General features: G+C 43.0%; 1 protein-coding gene across 3 annotated transcripts in view; it reads left to right on the top strand.

Moving 5' to 3' along the window:
- The window catches only part of angpt2b (angiopoietin 2b), a 263,137-nt gene that overhangs the window by 132,743 nt on the left and 106,728 nt on the right, over nt 1-23,666 (top strand). For all 3 annotated transcript variants that reach the window (XM_041212758.1, XM_041212757.1, XM_041212759.1), the window contains 2 exons: nt 4,752-4,873; nt 22,008-22,109. In XM_041212758.1, the coding sequence (XP_041068692.1) occupies nt 4,752-4,873; nt 22,008-22,109 (224 nt within the window). The remainder of the gene's footprint in view (nt 1-4,751; nt 4,874-22,007; nt 22,110-23,666) is intronic.

Genomic DNA, 23,666 nt, shown 5'->3' with positions numbered 1-23,666 from the left:
CCCCACCACGATGCCCCAGACCTCCAACCAACCTCTGACCCCATCCTCAAGCACCACCCCCGTACCTCGGACCCCCACCATGTCTCGGACCCACCCCTACCTTGTACCCCACCTTCCGGTACCACAGACCCCACCCCCCCCCCGGTATCTTGGACCGCCCCCATAGACTTTTGACCCCCCCAGGCCTCTGGCCCACCCCCTTTCGGCCCCCTGGACTGCCCCCAGACATCCCACCCACCAATTCTATCCACTTACCTTAGGCACTTGCCTTCTCCTTGGTCTGTCAATTTCCTTGGCCCTTTAAACTTACCTGCTTTACAGCAGCAAGTGCTGTAAAAACGAGGCGTGGCCTCCTTGAATCCATTGGTGCTACACTTCACTGGGGCCTGCAAGGAGGACCCCAAGCAGCTCCAGCGAATGGAAGTGGCAACGTAATTTTCAAGACTAGGTAAGTAGGTATTATTTGTTCTATTTCCTGTGCGCCAGCACTTTCTGACACTAGTCGAAATTACGGCACATTATGTCTTCTCAACAACTTACATTGCTACCTATCTTTGTGTCATCAGTAAATTTAGCAACCATACATTTGGTCCTTTCATCCAAGTCATTGATATAGACTGTAAATAATTGAGGCCCCAGCACTGTGGCACTCCACTGGTTACATCTTGCCAACCCAAAAATGATCCATTTATCCCTACACTTAGTTTCCTGCTAGCTGACCAATCCTCTATCCATGATCATATGTTACCCCTACACCATGAGCTCTTATTTTGTGTAGTGGATTTGATGCAGCACCTTGTCAAATGCCTTTTGGAAGTCCAAGTACACAACATCTACAGTTTCTCCTTTATCTACATTGCTTGTTACTTCCTCAAGTACTCTAATAAATTAATCAAATATTGACAAAACCGTGTTGACTTGCCTGATTGCATTAAGATTTTCTAAGTGCCCCACTTTTACCCTCCTTAATAATAGATTCTAGCATTTTCCCTATGGCAGAAGGAAAGTACAGAGGATCAGAGGGACCTTGGTGTACATGTCCATAGATCCCTGAAGGTAGCAGCACAGGTAGATAAGATTTTTAAGAAGGCATATGGGATATTTGCCTTTATTAGCCAAGGCATAGAATATAAGAGCAGGGAGGTTATGTTGAAGTTGTTTAAAACACTAGTTAGGCCACAGCTGGAGTACTGTGTGCAGTTCTGGTCACCAGACTATAGGAAGGATGTGTTTGCACTGGAGAGGGTGTTGCCTGGGCTGGAGCTTTTCAGCTGTGAAGAGAGACTGGATAAGCTAGGGTTGCTTTCCTTCAAGCAGAGGAGGCTGGGAGGGGACCTGATAGAGGTATACAAAATTATGAGGGGCATAGATAAAGTAGCTAGGAAGTAATGTTTCCCCTTAGCAGCAATGTCAATAACCAGGGGGCATAGATTTAAGGTCACGAGCAGGAGGTTTAGAGGGATTTGAGGACATTTTTTTTCACCCGGGGGGTGGTTGGAATCTGGAACACACCACCTAAGTGGGTGTTAGAGGCAGGAACCCTCACAACATTTAAGTGTTTAGATGAGCACTTAAAATGCCATAGCATTCAGGGCTATGAGCCAAGTGCCGGAAAATGGGATTAGAATAGATAGCTGCTTGATGGCCAGCACAGACACGATGGGTCAAAGGGTCTGTTGCTGTGCTATATAACTCTATGACTCTAGATATTAAGCTAACTGGCCTGCTTTCTGTATCCCTCCTTCTTTGAGTATGGGAGTTACCTCTATGCCATAAACATCTCCAGTTGTGGGGAAATTGGTTGTACTCCCAGATCATATGAAATTTGAAATTATGAGCAATGTTCAGCCTTGTTTCAGGATGACCCATAAACGGGTTGTTCCTACATACCTCCATTGCTGTTGCACACCGGGGCCATACTAGATGTTCATTCAGAAGAAACACCATTGTGTGCTCTAGTGGTCCTGTGCCTTTTATGCTTCAAACCAGACTCTTCAGCTTGGAGAAAGCAAGGTAAAACTCCTAATCACTGGCCTGAATTCAAAGGATGACACATTGTGCTCTAAGTTTCCAATATTATTGGCACTCCTGTCTAACACAAGATAACAGTAAGAAATTTTATGGTACTGTTGTAAGGGTGGCCGAGTTGCTACTATTAATGATAGAGTTAATCTGCAGATGCTTCTTAGGTGGAAACATAAAGTTTAATTACAACATACTCAGCAGCAACTACACGTGCGCTTCCTACTCCATCTCTATACTGACTGCTGAGGTAGCATAAGCTACTCTCCTATTGGTTACTACAGATCATGTGATCTTCCTTAACACATCTGATTCTTAAAGGTACATTGCATACTAAATAAAACCATAATTACTACAGATACACTTTGACACGTTTGATCAGAGGCCTACAAAAATGGACGCTGAGGCTCTCTCGCAAATAGGGAGAACTGATTAGACACCTGAGGGGAAACTCTGTTGAGGATAACCAAGCAAAGCTCCAGAATATCTTCCCACTCCTGCATATCCAGTGCCCAACTCTGGCCAGTTGTTCTCAATAGGCACTACAAGAACTCTAGGACTTTTGCATTGCAAGTATTACTTAATCATCTAAGGTTATATTTCTCTCTACTTCCTTCAGTCCCTCTCTGAAACAGTCTAGAAAATTGGAATTACATCAATTAATTTGATTGTTTTCAGTGATACTGATCAATTATCAACTTTGCTTTTCTGTGACAATATGTTTGACAATTTATATTTTTTTGAGATAAAATCAATTCATCATGTTTTCACCATGTCCTGGACAGGTGTTGCGAATGTTCAATATGAAATGGAAATTCTGGACCTCTCTAACCCAAAAGTACTAAGGCCACTTGTAGGCATCTACTGTTGTCCTCTCTGAGAACAGTTAATTCAGCACAGACCATAGATTATACTGGGGCCTTCTTGATTAGTATGGCTCAGTTATTTATCATTGAGGATGCCATTGCAGTTGTTTTAATGAAATTATAGTCTCTTGTTGGGATTGGCTAATGCAATTTTGTCAAATCACTGTATACATAAAGCAGGTAAATTGGATCGGAGTCTTTAAGTAAGTTGTCCACTTGCCTGTATTAAGTAGCTCGATCAGCCCTGCTGCCACTGATCAATTCTTCCAAAGCCGGTTATACTTCAAGTGAGGTACAAATCTCCATTGGCTCATGGGAGATGGGAGACTAAAAGTCTGAAGTGAGCTGACCCAAGTCACTCTCTGAAACGCTGAGGTGCCATGTCGGCTGGAGAACAGTGTGTACTATGTACAGTAAATGAAATGCCAGGAGTAATTTTCCGTTTCCCACCAAGCAAAGTCATTGAATGGGACAACATCACTGTGCCAACAGCATCTTTAGGTTTGAAACATGGTGGGGTGGGGGCAAGTTGATGAAAGTTGTGTTGACAATCAGAATTCTGTTCATTTAGATGAAACATTAGATTATGATGTAGTTTTCAATTGGAATATTGCCTAAGCAAGAACCCAGTTAGTAATTGGCATAAAGAGCTAAGGTATTATTCGTGGGAATCCTGAGGAGTCATGTCCCTTCTCCCTAAACAGTATCTAACAATGCCTCTGTATCTCACAAGGGGACAATGAATCATCTTTGAATTGATGAGAATATATCACAGCAACTTTTAACTTATGCCTGAAAGGTTGAATGTTGAGAAATATTCAAAGAGTATCCTCACTTGTTAATGATATAATGCCCACCATAAGGCCACTCCAGTGTGTCACAGACATTTTGGTTTGTCTAATGGTGCAGCATACACTTTGATACTATGCATTATAGTGAAAATGTGACTTTTTTCTTCACCTTGTGAAAAGAGTCATGAGTCATGAGATAGAGATAAACAGATTGAAATGTAGTTTGCATATTTTAGGGCTATAAATAATATTCATAAATATGTAAATAAGGGTACTTGAACAATAGATGCAAAAAGCACTGGAGCTGAACTTTCAGCCCTCAAAGAGATATTTATGAAAAGAAATGGAAGCTGTAAATTTAGTAATTATTTTTTATCATTCTCTCTCTTCCCCTCCTCCGCAATGTGATCAGCAGTGCAAAATTAAACGGAATGTCAGATACAAACATCTGTGATCTGCCTTGAAGCACCAAACTGGTGATTCCCCACTGGACTCTGGGGCAGTAATTAATATTTAATTCCTCTGTCAATGTACCATTTATGAGCATCAGCAATGGTGGCCCCAGGAGATAATAGATAGATACACAGCTACCTTGTCAGAATTATTTTTTGTTTATTTTAAGAAATAAAAATCTTGCTCATATTTTGAGCTGTTGGGGATGTGAATCTGTTTTCACTGATTTATTCCAGTGTTGAAATAGCCTACAGATGTTGTTTCATGTGGAAAAGTGTAAAAAGGACACTGCTGGGTACTTAGAGCATCGTCTGGGCCTATTTTCGCTTACTTCTCCTTACCTCAATCCTATACCAAGGATTAAACTAGGGAGTAGAAAGTACAGATCTGCCCTCATCCTAGATTATGAATCCCCCTGTCACCCCTTCCTCCTTGGTGAAACAAGGCCGATAGTGTCCTTTTCTTTGAGATACAATAAATAACATTAAAGCTGTCTCAGCTACGATGTCCTCAAACAAGATGCAGCATTGGCCCAAAGTTGAACATATGTTTGAAATGCTACACTCACTTTATAAACCAGTTGGAATAAAATGAAGGCATCTGTTGCTCTTTATCATAGAAATACAACGAGTTGCAAAAGATCAAGTCGCTTTTAAAGATTGTGCTGAAGCGTACAAGTCAGGATTTACTACAAATGGAGTCTATACACTCCATATCCCCAACGCAACAGAAACAGTGAAGGTAAGGTGAAGGAAATCTCTCTTCCCTCCAAGAAGTATTGTTTCTGAAACTTTTTTTTTGCTTTTGATTTTACAATCTCTTTTTATATCTTTACTTCTTTCTCTGATGAACTCCCTCAGATGCAAGTTGAAGTAATGTGAGCAATGGATTCTGGATTGAATTGACCAGCCTCAATACATCGTTAGGGCTTAGAATGGAAAACCACAATAAATAAAGAATTTGGGTCTATGTAGCACCCTTCATCACTTCAGGGTATTAAGAAGCACTTCACAACTAGTGAATTATTTTTGAAGTACAATTACAACTGTAATATCGGGAAATACTATAACCAATTTGAACACAGCTAGTTCCCTCAAAGAGCTATAGGATAAATGACCAGTAAGCCTGCTCTTGGGAGAAATTGATTACAGGATTAATATTGACCAGGACATTTTCACCATTATAATAGTGGCAACCCTTCAAAAATACATAATTGTCTGCAAAACGCTATGGGGTATCCTAAGATTCTGAAGGGCACAATATAAATCAAAGTTGTTTTCTCTTTAACTCCCTTGCCTAACTTTCAAAGAATGCCATATTACCTTTACCTTAGGAGGCAGATGGTGTGTTGCTTTAACAATGTACCTGAAAGATTACGGCTGGGATATTCAGGATGGTGGGGGCTTGGCCAACATAGCTCTGCCAACTCCAGCAGCCTGATGCCGTTTCATGCTCTAACAAGCGTTGATTGGCAGAAGGCAGGACTTCTGCCCATCACTAGGAGGAAGTCCTACCATGGAGAGCTGCAGGACTATCAGATTGGCCAGCCGTTCTCCAGTCATTTGAAGAACAGCGTTACAGTGGCACTGCAGCTAGCTGTCTGGAACTAACTGCCGGGAACCAGAGGACAGGTTAAGTGGCAGAGATCGGGTGTGGGATGGGGGGGGGCGGGGTGGGTGGAGGGGGTGGTGGGTGGGGTGGGTAGTGAAGGCCTGGGAGGTCACGAGGAGTGCAATCAGGGTCTCGGGGGATAGGTCGGTGGGCGAGGGAGGTCCGGAGGTCACTGGGGCCTAAGGGGAGAACGCCCCCACTTACTTGCTGCCCGAGATTGAATTTTCGGGTTGCCCCCCAATACACCTGCTAGACTACAAATTGAGGCTGGGTGGGAAAAGACCGTTGAGTGGCCATTAAGTGGTCACTTAAGGGCCTTAATTGGTGCAAGGGCTGGCAGCCCACCCAACGCCCAGCTTGCCCCAGTGTAAAATCATGACCAGGTTGGAGTGGGTGGGATCCCGTCCATGCAATTTCATGTTCTCCCCCACCACCGCCTCAGAACCCACCAGGGGAGGGGAACATAAAATGTTAGCCAATGCCTCTGACGGTGCAGCACTCCATCAGTACTGCACTGAAGTTTTGGTCTGGATTATGCGCTCAACACTCTGGAGTGGAACTTGAATATTTTGATGCAGAGATAAGAGTATTTACAATGAGCCAAGATTAACATGGAGGGTGTGCACCAGTGATATACTATCCTGGTCTGCTAATAAGCTGTATTGGAGTGGTAGAATAGTGGATGGATAGATTTGTGTCCCTGTTCCCTCACAGTAGTTCTCAATTTTGTTCAAAACCTGTTGCAGATGTGTAACCAAATGGAAGGAGATGATTTGTGACCTGAATGAAAGCAAAACTTAGGAGAAATCACCTTATCATTCCACAGCACCTGACACAAGGGCAGAAATAGCCCTTCTATTAAGTTACCTCCCTGCCATCTTAGTTAATCAATGCCACATGTAAAGCAAGATCACAAAGAAGGAAAGAATATAACTTCAAAACCAGGGATGATATTGAAATATTTTAAAATTGTTTCAAGCTGTTGCTTGATCTACAATTTTAAAATCTTGTATTTCAGGACTAAAGAATCCAACTAGATGGAAAAGATGGTGCAATAATCATGTTTATCCATGAGGTATATTTAGACAGCTTTGTAAATAATGTTTTTAGCATTTAATAAAAATATGAGGAACATGGCTTCAATATTGCACCAGCCATCATTTCCATTCTACCGACAGACTGCTAGGTTTGTGATTCTGATCACTGTGTCTCACTGAAATAATACAATTCATTAGCTGTTCATTATTATAGCACTGAACTCCAAGATATTACAGCCTTCAAAAAGAATAATTTCCTAAACAAAACGCAGTCACCATCATACTGGAAATATATGGAGACTGAGCCAAATTGTACAAATATTTTTTGTGTCCCTTTATTTGTTCCCAAATTTAGCTTTTCCCATGCCAAGCAGCATTGCCAGCATTAAGAGAAAATGTTCACACAATCATTTGCCAGAACAGTGCCAATGCTGTGCTTCTGTCAGTTATCAAAGATGTATCAGAGCAGCCAAGTATTCATAATCCACCATTGTTTTAGTTATTATCCCTCCCAAAGTAGAGAATGGTTAATATTAACAGCAAAAAATGCAAACCTAAACTGAGATCTAACCCATTGTAATGCTTAAAAAAACCTCTTGTAACATTAAGCCATTGCATTCAGTTCTGATACGGTAATTACCATTCACAATGTTTTCAGAAATGCAAAAGCTGTAGTTTACAATGCCCATTGCCATTCATTAGATTCAGATCAGGTGTATAACAATCGGCAATGGCAATGGAATTCTGAAGTGTGAGGTTAAAGATATGAGGACATTTTGCTAGTTGAAAGCCAGAGAGAGGATAGGGACTCACATGAGTAGAAAGATAGATGTAGAAATTGTTAGAGAAGTAATCCATTTATTTTATTCAAGTCACCAAACCTCACAGCCATCAGTGTGTATCTGTCCAAATCACTCACCCTCCGGTATCAGGTCAACATATCAATGCATCACTGATATCACTTCAGCCCCCATGATGGTTTCATTGACACTAACCATTGTAAGGGACAATTTATCCCATTTGAAGGGAAAGAGATTGCTCATCATAATTTCAAAATCAAGCACAATTTGAAGTCACTCCTTTCTCATTTTTCTTATCTATTTTACAATGAGGTTTTATGTGGGGTGTTTGTGTCTTTAAACAATATCCTCTTTTAAAAAGAAAATGCAATGAGCTGTGGGCGTTCTATGTGGGAAGGAAGTATTAATAGTTGTTTTGGGGAAGGTGGGTTTCTAATTTTCTCCAGCTTACAGCACTTTCTGTTAATTCCATTCTAAAGTAGTGATAGTTCAAGTAGCCAATTAAAGGAACGTTGAAATGCTCCTGAGAGTATAATTGCATGTATCACAGAAAGGAGGTATATAAAGAGTGATTGTTTACATCAGCATTGTTTTTATTATTGTGACTGAATGTATGTAGAAAGTTCCTAGTCTTTATATAGCCAGTCCCTGTGATAGGTGCAATTATAATCTTGAGCTATTAAAAGTCTTTAATTGGCTACCCGACCAATCGCAGAATTAATAGAAAATGCTGTAACTGGAGAAAATTAGTATTAGAAGTGATATATTGGAAACATTGAAGCCCTATTATACAACACTATCGCTTGGGAGAATGAGTTTATTTGCCTAAAGTCTTCTGAATGATGATTTTCCAATCTCAGTTGGCCCACTTGCATGCAATAACAACAGCAACTTGCATTTATATGACACCTTTAATGTAATAAAATACTCCATTGTGTTTCATGCGAGCTATTATCTCAGACTACCCTGGTGGGATTTGAACTTGCCTCCATCGATCAACAGTCTAATTCTCTGGATTAATAATCTAGAAACTAGTTTGCATAGTGAAAAAATGAGCAATGTAACATCAACAACTCACAATTATATACCACTTTTAACCTCGTGAAGTATCCCGAGGTGATTCATTGGAGGATTATCAAAGTTTCACATCCAGCCACATAAGGAGATATTAGGTGACAACAAGCTTGGTCAAAGGTTTAGGTCTGAGGAGCATTTCAAAGGAGGAGAGAGAGGGAATTCCAGAGTTTAGGGCCCAGGAACTGAACGCACAGATGCCAATGATAGAGTAAAGTAAATCAGCGATGTGCGAAAGGTCTGAATTAGAGGACTGCAGTGATCTTGGACGCTTGCAGAAATGGAGGAAACTGCAAGCGTAGGGAGGGGGAGAGGCCATATAGGGATTTGAAACAAGGATGAGAAGTTTTAAATTGAGGGTTTGCTGACTGGGAACCAATGTAGATCAGCAAGCATAGGGCTGATGGGTGAACGGGTGGTGTGAGTTAGGATATGGGCAGCGGAGTTTTGGATGAGCTCAAATTAACAGAAAGGAAGGAATAACTAGAATGAAATTACCTTGCTTTGCTCCCTTGGCTCGGTTCAGGATAGTGTTAGCAGAAGCTAGGATACAGGTGTTACCAATTTACTTTGCAACTGGTCTGAAGCACACAGAAACTGAAAATAGAGAAACTACCCCAAATTAAGTAAGAAAAACCCTATAATCTGACACTATAAAGTGGGATTGGTGAGGAAAACGTTGTTGGGAAGCATTGAGCCAAAATAATTTCTGTTTGAACTGATAGATATGTAATTAAATCAATCTGCTTTTCAAGGCCTTAAGCATAAACTGAGTGCTTTGAGGATCTCTCAGCCTGTAGGGGTGCAGTATTTTTTAAGCCGTTTAATACTTCAACATTGAGTTTACTATCAGTAAACTAACTCCTCAGCGCAGCCAATGCTGACATTAGATGTGTCAACTTACCCTGCAGTCCGGGGATTTAACCACTGTAAAACATGCAAACCAGAGACAGCAGCCTTGTGATGCATAATGTACAGGTGCCACTGTGAATGGTCTCTGACACAAAAAAAGTTGGTTGCCTGGCAACAAAGCAGGGGCTTATATTCCAGCTGCGTTTACACTGCAGTGCGTTTGAGCTTGTGCCAGCTTCAAACCATTGTGTGTCGGGTTGGCTTTCACACTAGTGTGAATTCAGTCATTACAGTCACAGGCTCATGCTGAACATCCATTAGTTTCAGATTGTGCCACTATAATGACCTGGTAAATCACCTGAAGCATTAGAGGAACACTTCATACAGTCCTTCTTACACAAGGAAACCTTACACATAATGCATGTAACATTTAGATTTAACTGTACTTTTAATAAGTATCATTGGACAATAAACATAAATCTGTATTGCACTGATCAATATTTCTAATTTTAGCAAATCTTACATTTCAAAGCAGAGTGGAGATCAATCTTTTAAAGAGCTTTTCTAATGACTTACTTTGCGGAATTCTTAGACATTTTATATTGTAAGGTGGTCTTGCCTAACTTACCAAAGAACATTTGGCGGAAATCTATTCGGTGTTTAGAGGTGAAGAGTTCATTCACGCTGTGTCACTTCTAATGACGGTATACGCAGACTTACCTTGGTTGTCCTGGCACTGGCATTGTCCTGAGCCACAACCTATGTGGCCCACATGGCATTCTTCAAAATTAGGGGTGCAAGCAGCTGCTTCCTCTGTGTGCTCCCAAGAACACAGAAACAGTGACTATCCTGACATCGCACAGTCCAACCAATTAGACAATACAGGTCTTAGCATCATCCTGCATTGTCCACTCTTGAACAGAGAAAATTGAAGCAACAAGTTGGGCCCTGTAGTGGTGCTAGTTAAAAGGTAACCTGATTGCGGCTAAGGGAAACTTATGGAACTTTTTTCCGCTGGAAAGTGTCTGAAAGTGCTCGGGTGTATTTTTTGGAGGGGTTTTGGTGCCTTTGCTGGAGAGTGTTGCTGCATTGTCACGGGGAAGTCAGAGGTTTTGGTGACCTATCCACACAAAGGCGGCAACAGGTAAAGGGGCTGCAGTGACAGTGCCTCTGGGTCTGCAGCACGACAGAGAGATGGAGCAGAGGCAGCAGAGAGGGCAAGCTCTGCCAACTTGGAGCCATACTCCTCGACAATGACAGGAAGCTGTCTGGTAGGCCAGCCAATGCACCCGGCATCTCCCTGTGCATGCCCATCAACTGTCCTGTATACTTTCCCAACAGTGTCCTCATCTGAGTCCTCTGCAGCAGAACACATCTGCCACCATGCACTCTGGTAAGCTGGCAACTGACTCATTTGTTCCCCCTGGCCTGGCTGCAGCCCACTCATGCCCAGGCGATTCTACACATGCTGGTCGTAATTCTATACTAACATTCAAGTTATGTGCAATGCTCGTATCTGAGGTGGTGGCAGTGACTGTCACATTAATGACCTCTTCATTAACACTGTGCTGTTGCTGTGCCTCTTCCTCCTGGGGTTGCTGTAGGGCAGCTCTTGGATGTCTGGAAGCAAAGAAATCAGAAGGGGAAGGTTGGTGTGAGGGAAGGTGGGGTGGAAAGCAAGAGGCACACAGTCACACTGAAAACTGCGGCCCATGTGGCCAAAAATCAGGGCAATTGAATTTCACACCCTTGGGGCAGGATTTTTGGGGTCATCGGGCAGGGCGTGGCAGGTGGGCCCAGGAGCAGCCATGAAATGGCCCGCCACCTGCAATTGGCCCCTGACCGCGATTTCACGCTGGCTGGCCAAATAACAGCCAGTCAGCATGAAAGGCCCACTGAGAAGTTCAGCACTGCCAGAGTGGGTGTGGGGGAGTGCGCACTGAAAGCCCCCTGAAGGCAGGGAGCTGCCTCAAGGAGTTGAAGAATTTTAAAATCAAAAATAAAGATTTTGAAAATCCATAAAAAAAATGACCCCACAGAGGACTCACTCACATGAACAGATACATAATAATGTGAAAACATTTGTATTTTTTAAAAATTAATGTCAGAAATCTCATCCCACCTCCCTTGAATATCCATTCATTCTAAACAATGAATATCAGTCAACGCCATAGAGGATATTCCAAAGGAGCCCAACCTGTTTTTCCCTGATGTCCACACATGCATGGGCTTAAGATTTTTGGTGGGGGGTGATTTTAAAGCTATTTCCCAATGGGAAGCCAGCCTTTAGGCTGCTAAAATGCACTTAGTTACTTAGCTGCTTTGTGCTGTAAGACGTGCTAGGCCAAGATTTTAGCGAGGAAGAGCCGCAGGTGTATTATGGTAGCCACTTAAAAACTCATTTATTTACACTATTTACAATATGTATATTGTGACTTACAGGGAAGGCAAATCTGCCTTCTGGGCAGCCCATCTGCTCCCTTCAGTACCTTGCACATGACTGCCTGACATCAGTGCCACATCATCATGTGCTCCATACATTGGAATACCTATTCTATTAATCCTTTATACTACATCTCCATCCAAGTACATTATCTCCTTTTTAATAACAATATGAAGCTCTTTAATTATTTACATGACCTTTGTTTTTAAACTATTTACATTACTGCCTCCTTCTCCATCCACCTCCCCCCAGCATCCCCCCTCATCAGCCTCACTATCCCAACCCCTCCAAAGTGATCTCCAGCTTCTCCAGAGATAGACTCTGGGGAGCCTTCACCACCCTACCAGAACATGTCCTGGTAATCGCTCCATTAGGTCAGAGGACTGGGAGTGGGTCCTGGGGTGGGTCAACACTCCTCGGAGCATGTGGAGTTTTTTGAGGGTCTTCGGTCTACGGTTCATGGTAGTGGAAACCCTGTGGTCTGGTGGGACCGAGTGCCACAAGGGCTCATCTGTTTTTTCGGATGATACTAGACAGTGTCTGGACTAAATACAAGTGCAGGTTTTCCATCCTAGTGAGGATGAGGCCTTCAGCATTTCGTTCCTGGATCCAAACTCACTGGCCCAATGTCAAAGGTGGCAAAGCTTTCACTCTGAGTCTGGTATTGTGCCATGGGTGTTGTTTTTCCTGGTGGTGTAACTCCTTCACCTTCACATGGTTATGGTCAGTGGGGGTGAGATTAGGCTGAAGGTTAGCTGGCAATAGATAACCTGCAAATTTATAAAATGGTCCATAAGGAGTTCAGCTGGAGATAATCCATTGGTTAGAAGAATAGCCTGATACTGGGTGAGAGCTGTTCGCCAATCTGAATTCATGGATATTAGGTCTTTACTGGTCCGGAATGCTAGCTCAGCACCCCCATTGGCTTGTGGGTGAAAAGGAGAGCTTGTGACATGAGAGATTCCATTGTGAATGGTGAATTGTCAAAAATGGTCATTGGTGAATTGGGGCCCGTTATCTGAAAATATTTCATCTGGGAGCTCATGGGGGTAAAATACGGTCTGTAGCACTTTGATGACAGACTCTGATGTGACTGTTATCTCTAACCAAAGATAATAATAACCAATAACCATGAGGTGTGTCATGCCATGGAAGTCAAAAAGGTCAAGGCCTAACTTCTGCCATGGGTGGTGAGGAAAGGCAGACACCACAAGGGTTCCATTGGTGCTAAGTGCGAATGCGGCAGGTGTGACAAGATTGGACAAAATCCTGGGCCACTGTGTGATGCCCAACCACCACCCTGATTGTAGGCCTCTCGCTCTTCATTTAGTGATGCTGAGGTGACCTCCGTGGAGTATGTGAAGAAATCTTGTCGCACGGGGCATCGAATGACCAAACAATGGTCATAAACGAGGAGGTCAGATGGGCTCATTGCTCATAGTATTTTTGGAGAAAATGATCAGTTGAGTTGTATTTGGGCCACACTTGGAGACAGAACTCCTGCACTGTAACACAGTTGGCAGCCTTTTTTTGGGTGCATTGAACATCCTGGAGCTTCGTGGCGGATTTGGGCAGGAGGCTCAGACCGGCAGAGGAAATGCTTCTCCTTCTGACACTAATATGGAACTGAGGGTGACTGTGTGGTCGACTATGGCTCTGAAGAGAGCATCAGCTGTGGTTTGTGACATGCCTGGGTGTTGACAGCTGTATATTGGTACCCCATCAACTGGAGGTGAATATGGATAGGCATCTTAATCATCTCTGCAGATTTGAGGAGTGTTATGAGGGGCTGGTGGTATGTTTCCACTTGGAAGGATAGCCCCATCAGATAATCGGAAAAGTACTCGACAGCCCATGTAACCGCCAGCGCTTCTTTCTCAACAGTGGCATACCTTTGTTCCGTTTCTGTGAGAGCTCACAGTGGAAAATAGGCAGGTTTCATCTCACCGTTCTTTTACAGCTGCAGGAGAACACCACCAGGGAGGAAGCATCTGTGGCGAAGACCATAGGCAACTAAGGGTCGTAGTGTGCCAGGATATTCGAGGAGACTAAACAATCTTTATTGGATTGAAAGGCCTTGATTCACACTCCAGAAGCGACGTTATTCATTCTGCAGGAGATCTCTCAAGGGTTCCATGAGCGGGCCAAGTTAGGGATAAACATTCCCACCTGGTTTAGCATCACCACAAAATGGAGAATGTCAGTGATGCATATCAGTTGGGGAACTCAGTGATGGCCTTTGTTTTCTGAGGATCAATCAGAATACCACGCCATTGGATGGTGTTTCCTAGGAATTTTATGTTGATCCTGGTGAGCTCACACTTGTCGTTCAGCGTGAGACCTGCTTCCTAGAGAACCTTGAGGACCTCTCTTGCCCTATTCTCCTGTTCGGCTCTTGTAGAACCACGTATGAGGATGTCGTCCATATGGCAGTTGACTCCTTGTTTGCCCTCAAGAATTGTTGACATGGTACGTTGGAATATCTTGGGAGAAGACGAAATGCCAAAAGAGAGGCGGTTAGAGCAAAATCGACCAAAGGGTATGATAAAGATTGTCAGGAGCCCAGATTCATTGTGAGGGATATTTGCCAAATCCCACTGTTTTCATTGAGCTTACTAAAAAGGACACTAATGGCGAGCTTGGCCAAACTGTCGTTTACTGACACCATCAGGTGGACTTCCTGTAGCACTGCTTTACTAAGCTGCACATGATCCACACAAAGCCAGAGGTGGCCATTAGGTTTGAGAATGATGACCATGCCAGAGACCAGCAGGTTGGTTGTGCGACTGGGGAAAGGACACCCTTATGTAACATGCTGTCAGGTTTCTCCTTAACCTTTGGCAATAGTGGGTTCGGCACCCTTCAGTGGGTGAACAGACTCACTCGCATGGCGTTTGGAAGCAGAGAAATATAATATTCATGCTTCAGCTTCCCCAGCCCTTGAAAAAGTCATGAGGATTCCTGGCAGAAGATGACCCTGGTGTCCAATGGAAGAATCTCATTGACTTCCTGTATGATGCCTAATGCTACACATACATTCCTGCTAAGTAGGCAAATGCTTTGGTTGCAGCATAAAGGGTCTTTGAGATATTGTCACCCCTTACCGTTGAATGTGGCAGTAATCTGACCCTTAACATGTAAGTTTGTTTGTCCCAGCCCCTGGAGTTTCATATTGGAAGGCTGAAGAGAAATTGTGCAGAGCCATGCAAGGTGATCAGCCATCTCTGGGCCTGTGTCAAACTTGAAGCATGTTGGGAATCCTCTGGCTTCTAATTTATCAGACCAGAGCCCTGGGAATGCTGGAGAGTTTTGCCTTGAAAGTGTGAACTTGGTACTAATTGCTAGTGCTGTTGTCATTTGTTCCATTTGTTGGACATTCTAACCAAGCAGAAGTGCTGGATATGTTCCGGTCTGCCGCATCTGAAACACTCAGCGCCCCTTGCTGGGCAATAGTGCCATTTGTGCTGTCACCTCACGCCACAGTGCAGATGTTTCAGAATGGCGGTGGAGCGATTTCCTGCCTTTTGTACTCTTTTGGCGGGCTTTGGCACAGGTGGGGTTACCGAATTTGGACCTGGAGTGTTCAGGAGCGAGTACAAGGCGTCTTCTGAGGCCCTGGAGACATGGGTATCGATAATCCAATTCACATCCAGCCCCACAAAGGAAGGGAAAGGACCAACCTGGTTGGTTGTAGAAATTTCCTGCAGTGCATTTTCCAGTAGCAATCTTTGTGTAGGTCCTCAAGCCTTGAAAACAATTGGGGTAGGAGTATTGACTAATCTCGTGATGCTGCCATCACTACCCATCTATGGCTAAGTGTGTCACAGGGATGCTTGACAAGGCATCTTGCCAAAGCAAGATCACAGTCATAAAGGTGTTCATCGTATGACGCCAACAATGGACTAAACTGGTGCCACTGCACTGCTACCAGGATTCTAGCAAGGAAGAGCCACAGGCCCATCAGGGTATCTTTTCAAAAACTAATTTATTCACCCTATTTACAGTATGTACATGATGAGCTACAGGGAAGACACATCTCCCTCCAGGGCTGCCAGTCTGTTCCCTGCAGTACCTCACACACAACTGCCTGACGTCAGTGCCACATCATCATGTGCCCTACTGATTAGCATAACCATTCTATTAACCCTTTAGGTGACACTTTGGAGCTGCCAGGACTTCTCAAGGAGACTCGTTCAGAGCTGCGAAGGTACCTCCTTCCATATGGATGTTGGGTCCTGATGAAGTAATTGGAACTAACTGCAATTTTATTTTGAGTCTGAGTGAAAAACTGTTTGTGTCAATGGTCAGAACCCAGGTCACACAATTTTCCATTGCTTCCCCACACCCCTAATCCCAGGCTAAAAGTTAACATGTTGGTGTGGTTTCCTGTCTAAAACTTGCTGGTAATTTAAATCCAAGCCATTGAATTTAACATCATCAGGCTAAGTCCAATGTTGAGTAAAATAACCAACAGGAGATGCTGAAGAGTGATTAGCAGCATAAAACCTTTGCTAAATGTTTCCACTCAAGCTCAGGAATTTTAAGATTCATATTATCCTTGACCACCTGATATCACCTAAGTCAGCATTGACTGATTCTTGACCTAGCAACCTTCTAGTCTGTATTGTTTAAAGTTGTAACTGAGGTAACTTTTCACCTGTTTGAACTAATTTTGAGGAATAGCAGAACATTAGCACAAAGGAGTGAAGCAGTGATGCATTTCATTTATCGATTTGATCTTCAGTTTCTATGGTTATGACTCACAGTATGGTGTACAATGCACTCCTGTCCTATGCGTCACATCAAATGGATTTTGGTGTTTACTGATCAAACCAGGATACTAAACACCTAAAGACAAGAAAGCTGTGAAATGCGGTTCTGGAGAAGAATGAAGCAGGTCAGTTGTGGGAGAATACAAGAGCGATGAAGAAGTTCTCAAGATGTTGAAGAAACTGAACTTCATTGAGAAAAGTCGTGGGAAAGAGGTGACTGAAGGAAGATTAGATGGATGCAGACCAAGAGGGAGAAAAAGAATAAATGATGATAGTCAACTTGAAATGAAAAAGCAAGGCTCCTACAAGCAACTGAAGTGGAGGTGCAAAACTGTGATGCATGGAGAATTGAGCAGAGGACCTGCCTTTAGGCAGATCACGATTACTACTAAACTGTAGTGAAATGTGCACAGTTGAATCAAAGCTTAGCTGAAGGCCAAGCATACAAATTATTTATGTAACAATGCATATTCAGTTCAGTCAGTGGAAGAAAATTAAATTGGGTTTCACAATTTTTGTAGTCATAAAAAGGTGTATCATACGGCATGTGAACTACAGTATAACTGGTGCTAGAATGCCTCCCACAGCTTCTAACTTGACAGCTTATTAAGTAATTATAGGTAATAAAGTGAACATTCCCATGAGGTAACCTTAGGTAAAAGATGAAAGTGATTCACAATAGAAAAGAAAATTTAGTGTTCTGAGTCCAATAACCAATAAGTAATGATTACCACTCTCAAGAACATCCATTGATGAAGAAACAAATCTTGAACACTGATTTTCCTTGAGTAACTGTAAAAACAATTTGTACTGCCTCACTCCACAGTTCTCCTCTGACTAATGGTGGGGCAACACAGGCGAGCAGTAATTCCGTTAATTCATTTTGAACTTTTCCACTGTCTAACAACAGATTCATGAGTGAGCATTAATGCTGTTTCTTCCATAACTTTGTCGCTTCCATTGGCTAATGATAAGGACATGAGAGAGCATTAAGGCTGTTTACAACACATCTCACAATCCTCCCCTGACTAATTATAGGAGCACAAGGGAACAGTAATGCTGTTTAAAACATATTCTGTTCTATTTACAACAGCAACATAGTGCATTAACACTGCTCTATTACCTCAGGTTCTTTCATTGAAAGAAAGACTTGCATTTATATAGCATCTTTCATGACTTCAAGATATATCAAATGGCTTTATAGTCAATAAATGTTTTTCATGAGCCATGACTGTTCTATTTTCCAGAAAAAAGCAAGCTGTTTGCACACAGCAATTCTTAAAGTGTGACAAACAGCAAGATGATCATGACCAGATATTTGTGTTGGTGATTTTGGGTGAGGAATTATTATTGGTTAGGAAAGGGGAGAGAATTCCCACTCTTCATCAGATAGCGCCATTGGATCTTTTTTGTCCATCTAGGAGGGCAGAAGAGATTGTGGTTTAATGTCTCATCTGAAAGGCAGCACCTCTGAAAGTGGTACAATCCCTCCATGCTGCACTAAAGTGTCAGGCTGGATTTTGTGTTCAAGTCCCCAAAGGTATGAATGAGCAACAGCTAACACTGACTAATGAGGGGATTGCATGTGTTACAGTTCACTCAGGGAATCCAAGTTGCTGTAACAACATGAATGCATATTGTAGTCTGAAGCTATGGATAGTAATGGTAGACAATCCAATGTTCTTTCCATCATATGGCTGACCAGAAATCTCTCCTGCTCCTACTGCCTGCTATTGGCATGTGTTGGAAGAATTTGCCAATTGGTATTCAACCTATTTGGTTGTATTATGAACACACCTTCCTTGGTCACCAAGTCCTTGGGTGGGTCTCAAACCCAGAGCCCCTGAATCTAAGGCTGGACGTAAACCATTGTGTCATTAGATATCCAAACATGATGGGAATACAGGAGGGCAATGTATGTTTATAACAGATCTCCCATGTATTTCATTAACTAATGATGGGAACACAAAAGAAAAACATTAATGTCTATAAATCAACCTTATACTCTTTAATTGACCAGTTTATTGAAGCAGAAAATATCGTATCAACTCCTGCAGGCAGAATTACAAGAGAAACTTCTGGTCCAAATTATACAGTTTTCAGTCAAAGATCATGGCCAGAATTTTATGTTGGCTGTGCGGGCACGTGCCCGACCAGGCAGCATGTGAAATCAGGCGAGAAGACATTGGGTGCGCATCCCGACGTCATCACGCACTCACATAATATTTCGCTCGGCAGGTACATGCGGCAGTCGAAGGCAGGTCTGCCGACAATCAAGTGGGCAATTAAGCCCATTAAGGAGGCAACTGTAATCGATTTTATGTGGCCTGTTCACTTTTTTCTTATTCATTCATGTGATGTGGGCTTTGCTGGCTGGGTCAGTATTTATTGCCCATGCCTAGTTGCCCTTCAGAAGGTGGCAGCGGACAGTTGACAGCCTTCACACTTTCACTGAAACCTTGACCAGGGCGGGATGAAATGTCTGGGGAGAAATATAATTTAAAAATGATATCTGGGGACTGATATTTATTGAGTTTGTTGTCAGGTACTTGAATGTGCTTGCTGCATTTTTTTCCTGTCATTTAATATTTGCAGGTCTGCAGCTCCGCAGCAGTTGTCTGCCTTCAGGGAACTCGCTATAAGTGTCCACCCACACCCTCATTTTTGTTAGCACCTGCCCTCTTTCTGCCTTTCCCGATGGCACTGGGGCTTTTCCAGTGTACATTTCACACTGGCAGCGTGAAATTGCATTTGGAGGCCGATCGTGGCCGGAAGCACATTTCGCGTCCACTTTGGGGCCCGCCGATCGCGTGCACCCGATGGGAGTAAGACTCAGGCCCATGTATTATAAGTACCTAGTTCATGGTTCATTGTAATGCTTTAGGGGTAATTTTTAGTTCTGGGAAGATTAAAGTTAAGTGTAGAAAATGGGATAAATGCAACTAAAGCAGCTTGAAGACTATTGGCGCTTAAAAGGTTGGGACCATGTTGATTTAAGGGGTTAACAGCTTGAAAGGCACGATCATAAATAACAGGTGGGCTTATTTAGCTGGAGAATTGGCAGAAAGGTGTCTACACTGCTTCTAAAGAAATGCAGCTGAGAGTTGTTTTGTTTTGGGAGTTAGAGCTACAATTAATTTAAACGCATTCAGTGAACCCTGGAAGGTTACATCACCATGGAGATGGGTAGAGTATAAGATAGTTCTAGGGTTTCAATTTATCTGTATGTTTGCTAGGGAAGTGAATGTTCTGAAGCAGGGGAAAAGGCCATCCCGAAAAGGTGCTGCTGTTAGCAGGCTCCAGGCAGCAAAAGTGTTGCTGATAGCTGGCTATGTGTAGTTGGGACTCATGAGAAGTCCCAGGATCCATTTGATAGCTCAGTGCAGAGCTCAGGGCTCAGGAGAGGTCCTGGGGAGCTGAGAAGGTGGGAGAAGGTCATTGGCTCCATGCTGGGAAGAAGAAACCCTGGGAGCCATTTATAGCTGGGTGTAGCTGTGGAGATTGGGACTTTGTGAAACCCAGTGGCAGCCCCAGTCCAGTGAAGCTAGCCAGCTATTAAAGAGTTAAAATTGCGCCAGTAAGTAGGGGTTAGAGTACAGACTCAGAAATCAAGGGAAATGGAGTCTCAGGAGATGAGATTGAAACCCTGGGAGGTATGTAGTTGTTCAGGCAGTCCAAGCTGGAGTGTCTTTGAAAGATTTCAGAGGCTTGATCTTCGAAAGTGAAAAGTTTGGAGTCCCTCAAGAGGGAGACAGCGTTTCAACGAGATTGGTTGACTCACAGTGTTTATGGATGTCTGGGTAGGTTGCTGGGAAATCCTTGGGATCTGTGTTGGTCGCATTTGTTATTTATTGTGCAGAGTGGTGTGTTCGATCACAGTTTGCCTGTTAATTCACACATACCTCACACTAACCCTGAATGTAAGACTATAGGATGGATATTGTAAATTGTTTTACCTTTCTGACCATGTATAGTAAAGTTTATTTTTGTTTGTTCAAAACACATGGAATCACGTGGCTTTGTCCTCTTAGCAAGTGTCTTGGATCTCAAATGTTGTCTGCCTTAAACAAAATGTTATTGGTCCCCAACCAGATCTTACCAAAAACTTGGGGGTCTGGACTAGGATCATAACACATGTCATCAATTCAAATCTCTTTGAATAGGTTAGCAAACAAATGAAAAGTAGGCCAAAAGTAAGAGGAAGTATAACTGAATATTGAATAGCATAACTGAGATTAAAAATATAATTGAGCTGCAGGCCCAGATTTTTTGACAGACTGTGAAAGCATCTTGCTTTTGCGGCACATTTGGTTGCTGTCTTTCCTCTGTGACACCTGAAAAGGTGGTCCTGTACAGTAATGTTAAAGTGAGGCAATGTTAGTGAGATGTCATAGGCAGTGTGACATATCAGAGTTATTCATAACATTGGTCATTATAATACTTACAATTTTAACTATTTTAGCCAGATAATAGATTTGTTTTTGACACTCTTATGGCAATAATTTTGGTAGCAGTGTCATTTGAGCCCTTGAGGTTATTCATCCTTGCCCTTTTGTGAGTTGCCCCAGACCCAGGTAAGGGCCTGCTCAAGATTGTGAGCCACGGCCAATAGCAGAACCAGCAAATATTCGGTGGTGATGGCAGGAGAGCTAGAAACGCAAAAGACAAAGCTTGTTACAGGTGGAGGATCCTTCAGAAAGAAGACTTGTGTTTCCTTTAAGCACAAATCAGGAAGGCAACAGGAAACTGCCTCATGTATTTTTTCACTCTGTCATGTTGCACATTGCTAATTGAAATTAAAAACGGGAGACTCCTATGAGCATCTAAAGAGGAAAGTGCAGACAACGTGGCATGAAGAAATGAGCAGAGGATATACCTTCAGGCAAATCACTAATGCAGAGCAATAATTACATATACTCTGACATCAAAGTGAATAGAAATGAGATGAAGTGCTGATTATACCAATTGAAGTAAATCATCTTTACTACTCAATAATTTCCACTTTGCATTTTACTGTTTGAGAAGAATTCGGTTCATAATAACGGATACCAGATAATCTTCCCAAGGAACACAATGAAGTTGACCAATGATTGACTAAAAGTCTTGTCAAAATTGATGGGAATGCATTACATAGGTGTTGAAAGTGAAAAGCAATCTGCATTAATTCAACTCTGGAGACCAGCAGAGTGAAGGATGTGCTGAGAAAGCAATTAAAAAATTAAAAATCTCCTTTTAAAATGCCAGCAAAAAATATTTGAATTACTACCTCCCATTTCTTCTCCGTAGGTGTTCTGTCATATGGAGATCAATGGAGGGGGATGGACAATCTTCCAGCATCGTGAAGATGGAAACATTGACTTTCACCGTGACTGGAAGGAATACAAACTGGTAAGAAACACTTCGCTTTTGTTTTTTTTTTAATTCATTCATGGGATGTGGGATTCGCTGGCTGGACCAGCATTTATTGCCCATGCCTGGTTGCCCTTGAGAAGGTGGTGGTGAGCTCCCTTCTTGAACCGCTGCAGGCCATGAGGTGTTGGTAAACCCACAGTGCTGTTAGGGAGCGAGTTCCAGAATTTTTACCCAGCAACAGTGAAGGAACAGCGATATATTCCTGAGTCAGGAAGGTGAGTGACTTGGAGTGGAACCTCCGGATGATGATGTTCCCATCTATCTGCTGCCTTCCCTTGTCCTTCTAGGTGGCAGTGGTCATGGGTTTGGAAGGTGCTGTCTAAGGAGCATTGGTGAATTGCTGCAGTGCACCTTGTGGATGGTACATACTGTTGCTACTGTGAGTCGGAGGTGGAGGGACTGAATGTTTGTGGATGTGGTGCCAATCAAGTGGACTGCTTTGTTCTGGACAGTGTCCAGCTTTTTTAGTGTTGTGGGAGCTGCACTCAACCAGACAAGTGGGGAGTATTCCATCACATTCCTGACTTGTGCCTTGTAGATGGTGGACAGGCTTTGGGGAGTCAGGAGTTGAGTTACTCATCGCAAAATTCCTAGCCTCTGATCTGCTCTTGTAGCCACAGTATTTATATGGCTAGTCCATATAGTTCAGTTTCTGGTCAATGGTAACACCCAGGATGTTGATAGTGGGGGATTCAGTTATGGTAATGCCATTGAATATCAAGGAGCGATGGTTGGATTCTTGCTTGTTGGAGATGGTCATTGCCTGACACTTGTGTGGTGTGAATGTTACTTGCCACTTGTCAGCCCAAGCCTGGATATTGTCCAGGTCTTGTTGCATTTGGACATGGACTGCTTCAGTATTTGAGGAGTTGCAAATGGTGCTGAACATTGTGCAATCATCAGCGAACATCCTCACTTCTGACCTTACGATGGAAGGAAGGTCATTGATAAAGTAGCTGAAGATGGTTGGACCCAGGACACTACCCTGAGGAACTCCGGCAATGATGTCCTGGAGCTGATATGACTGACCTGTAACAACTACAACCATCTTCCTTTGTGCTAGAAATGACTCCAACCAGTGGGGAGTTTTCCCCCGATTCCCATTGACTCCAGTTTTGCTAGGGGTCCTTGGTGCCACACTTGGTCAAATGCAGCCTTGATGTCAAGGGCAGTCACTCTCACCTCACCTCGGGAGTTCAGCTCTTTTGTCGATGTTTGAACCAAGGCTGTAATGAGGTAAGGAGCTGAGTGGCTCTGGCAGAACCCAACTGGGCATCAGTGAGAAGGTTATTGCAAAGCAAGTGCCGCATGATAGCACTGTTGATGACCCCTTCCATTGCTTTACTGATGATTCAGAGTAAACTGATGAGGCGGTAATTGGTGATTTGGATTTGTCCTGCTTTTTGTGTACAGGCCATACCTGGACAATTTTCCACATAACCAGGTAGATGCCAGTGTTGTAGCTGTACTGGAACAGCTTGGCTAGGGGCGCAGCAAGTTCTGGAGCACAAGTCTTCAGTACTATTGCCGGAA

Source organism: Carcharodon carcharias, chromosome 19 (assembly GCF_017639515.1).
Source record: "Carcharodon carcharias isolate sCarCar2 chromosome 19, sCarCar2.pri, whole genome shotgun sequence".
Classification (NCBI taxonomy): Eukaryota; Metazoa; Chordata; class Chondrichthyes; order Lamniformes; family Lamnidae; genus Carcharodon; species Carcharodon carcharias.
This window is presented reverse-complemented; position numbering and strand designations above follow the sequence as displayed.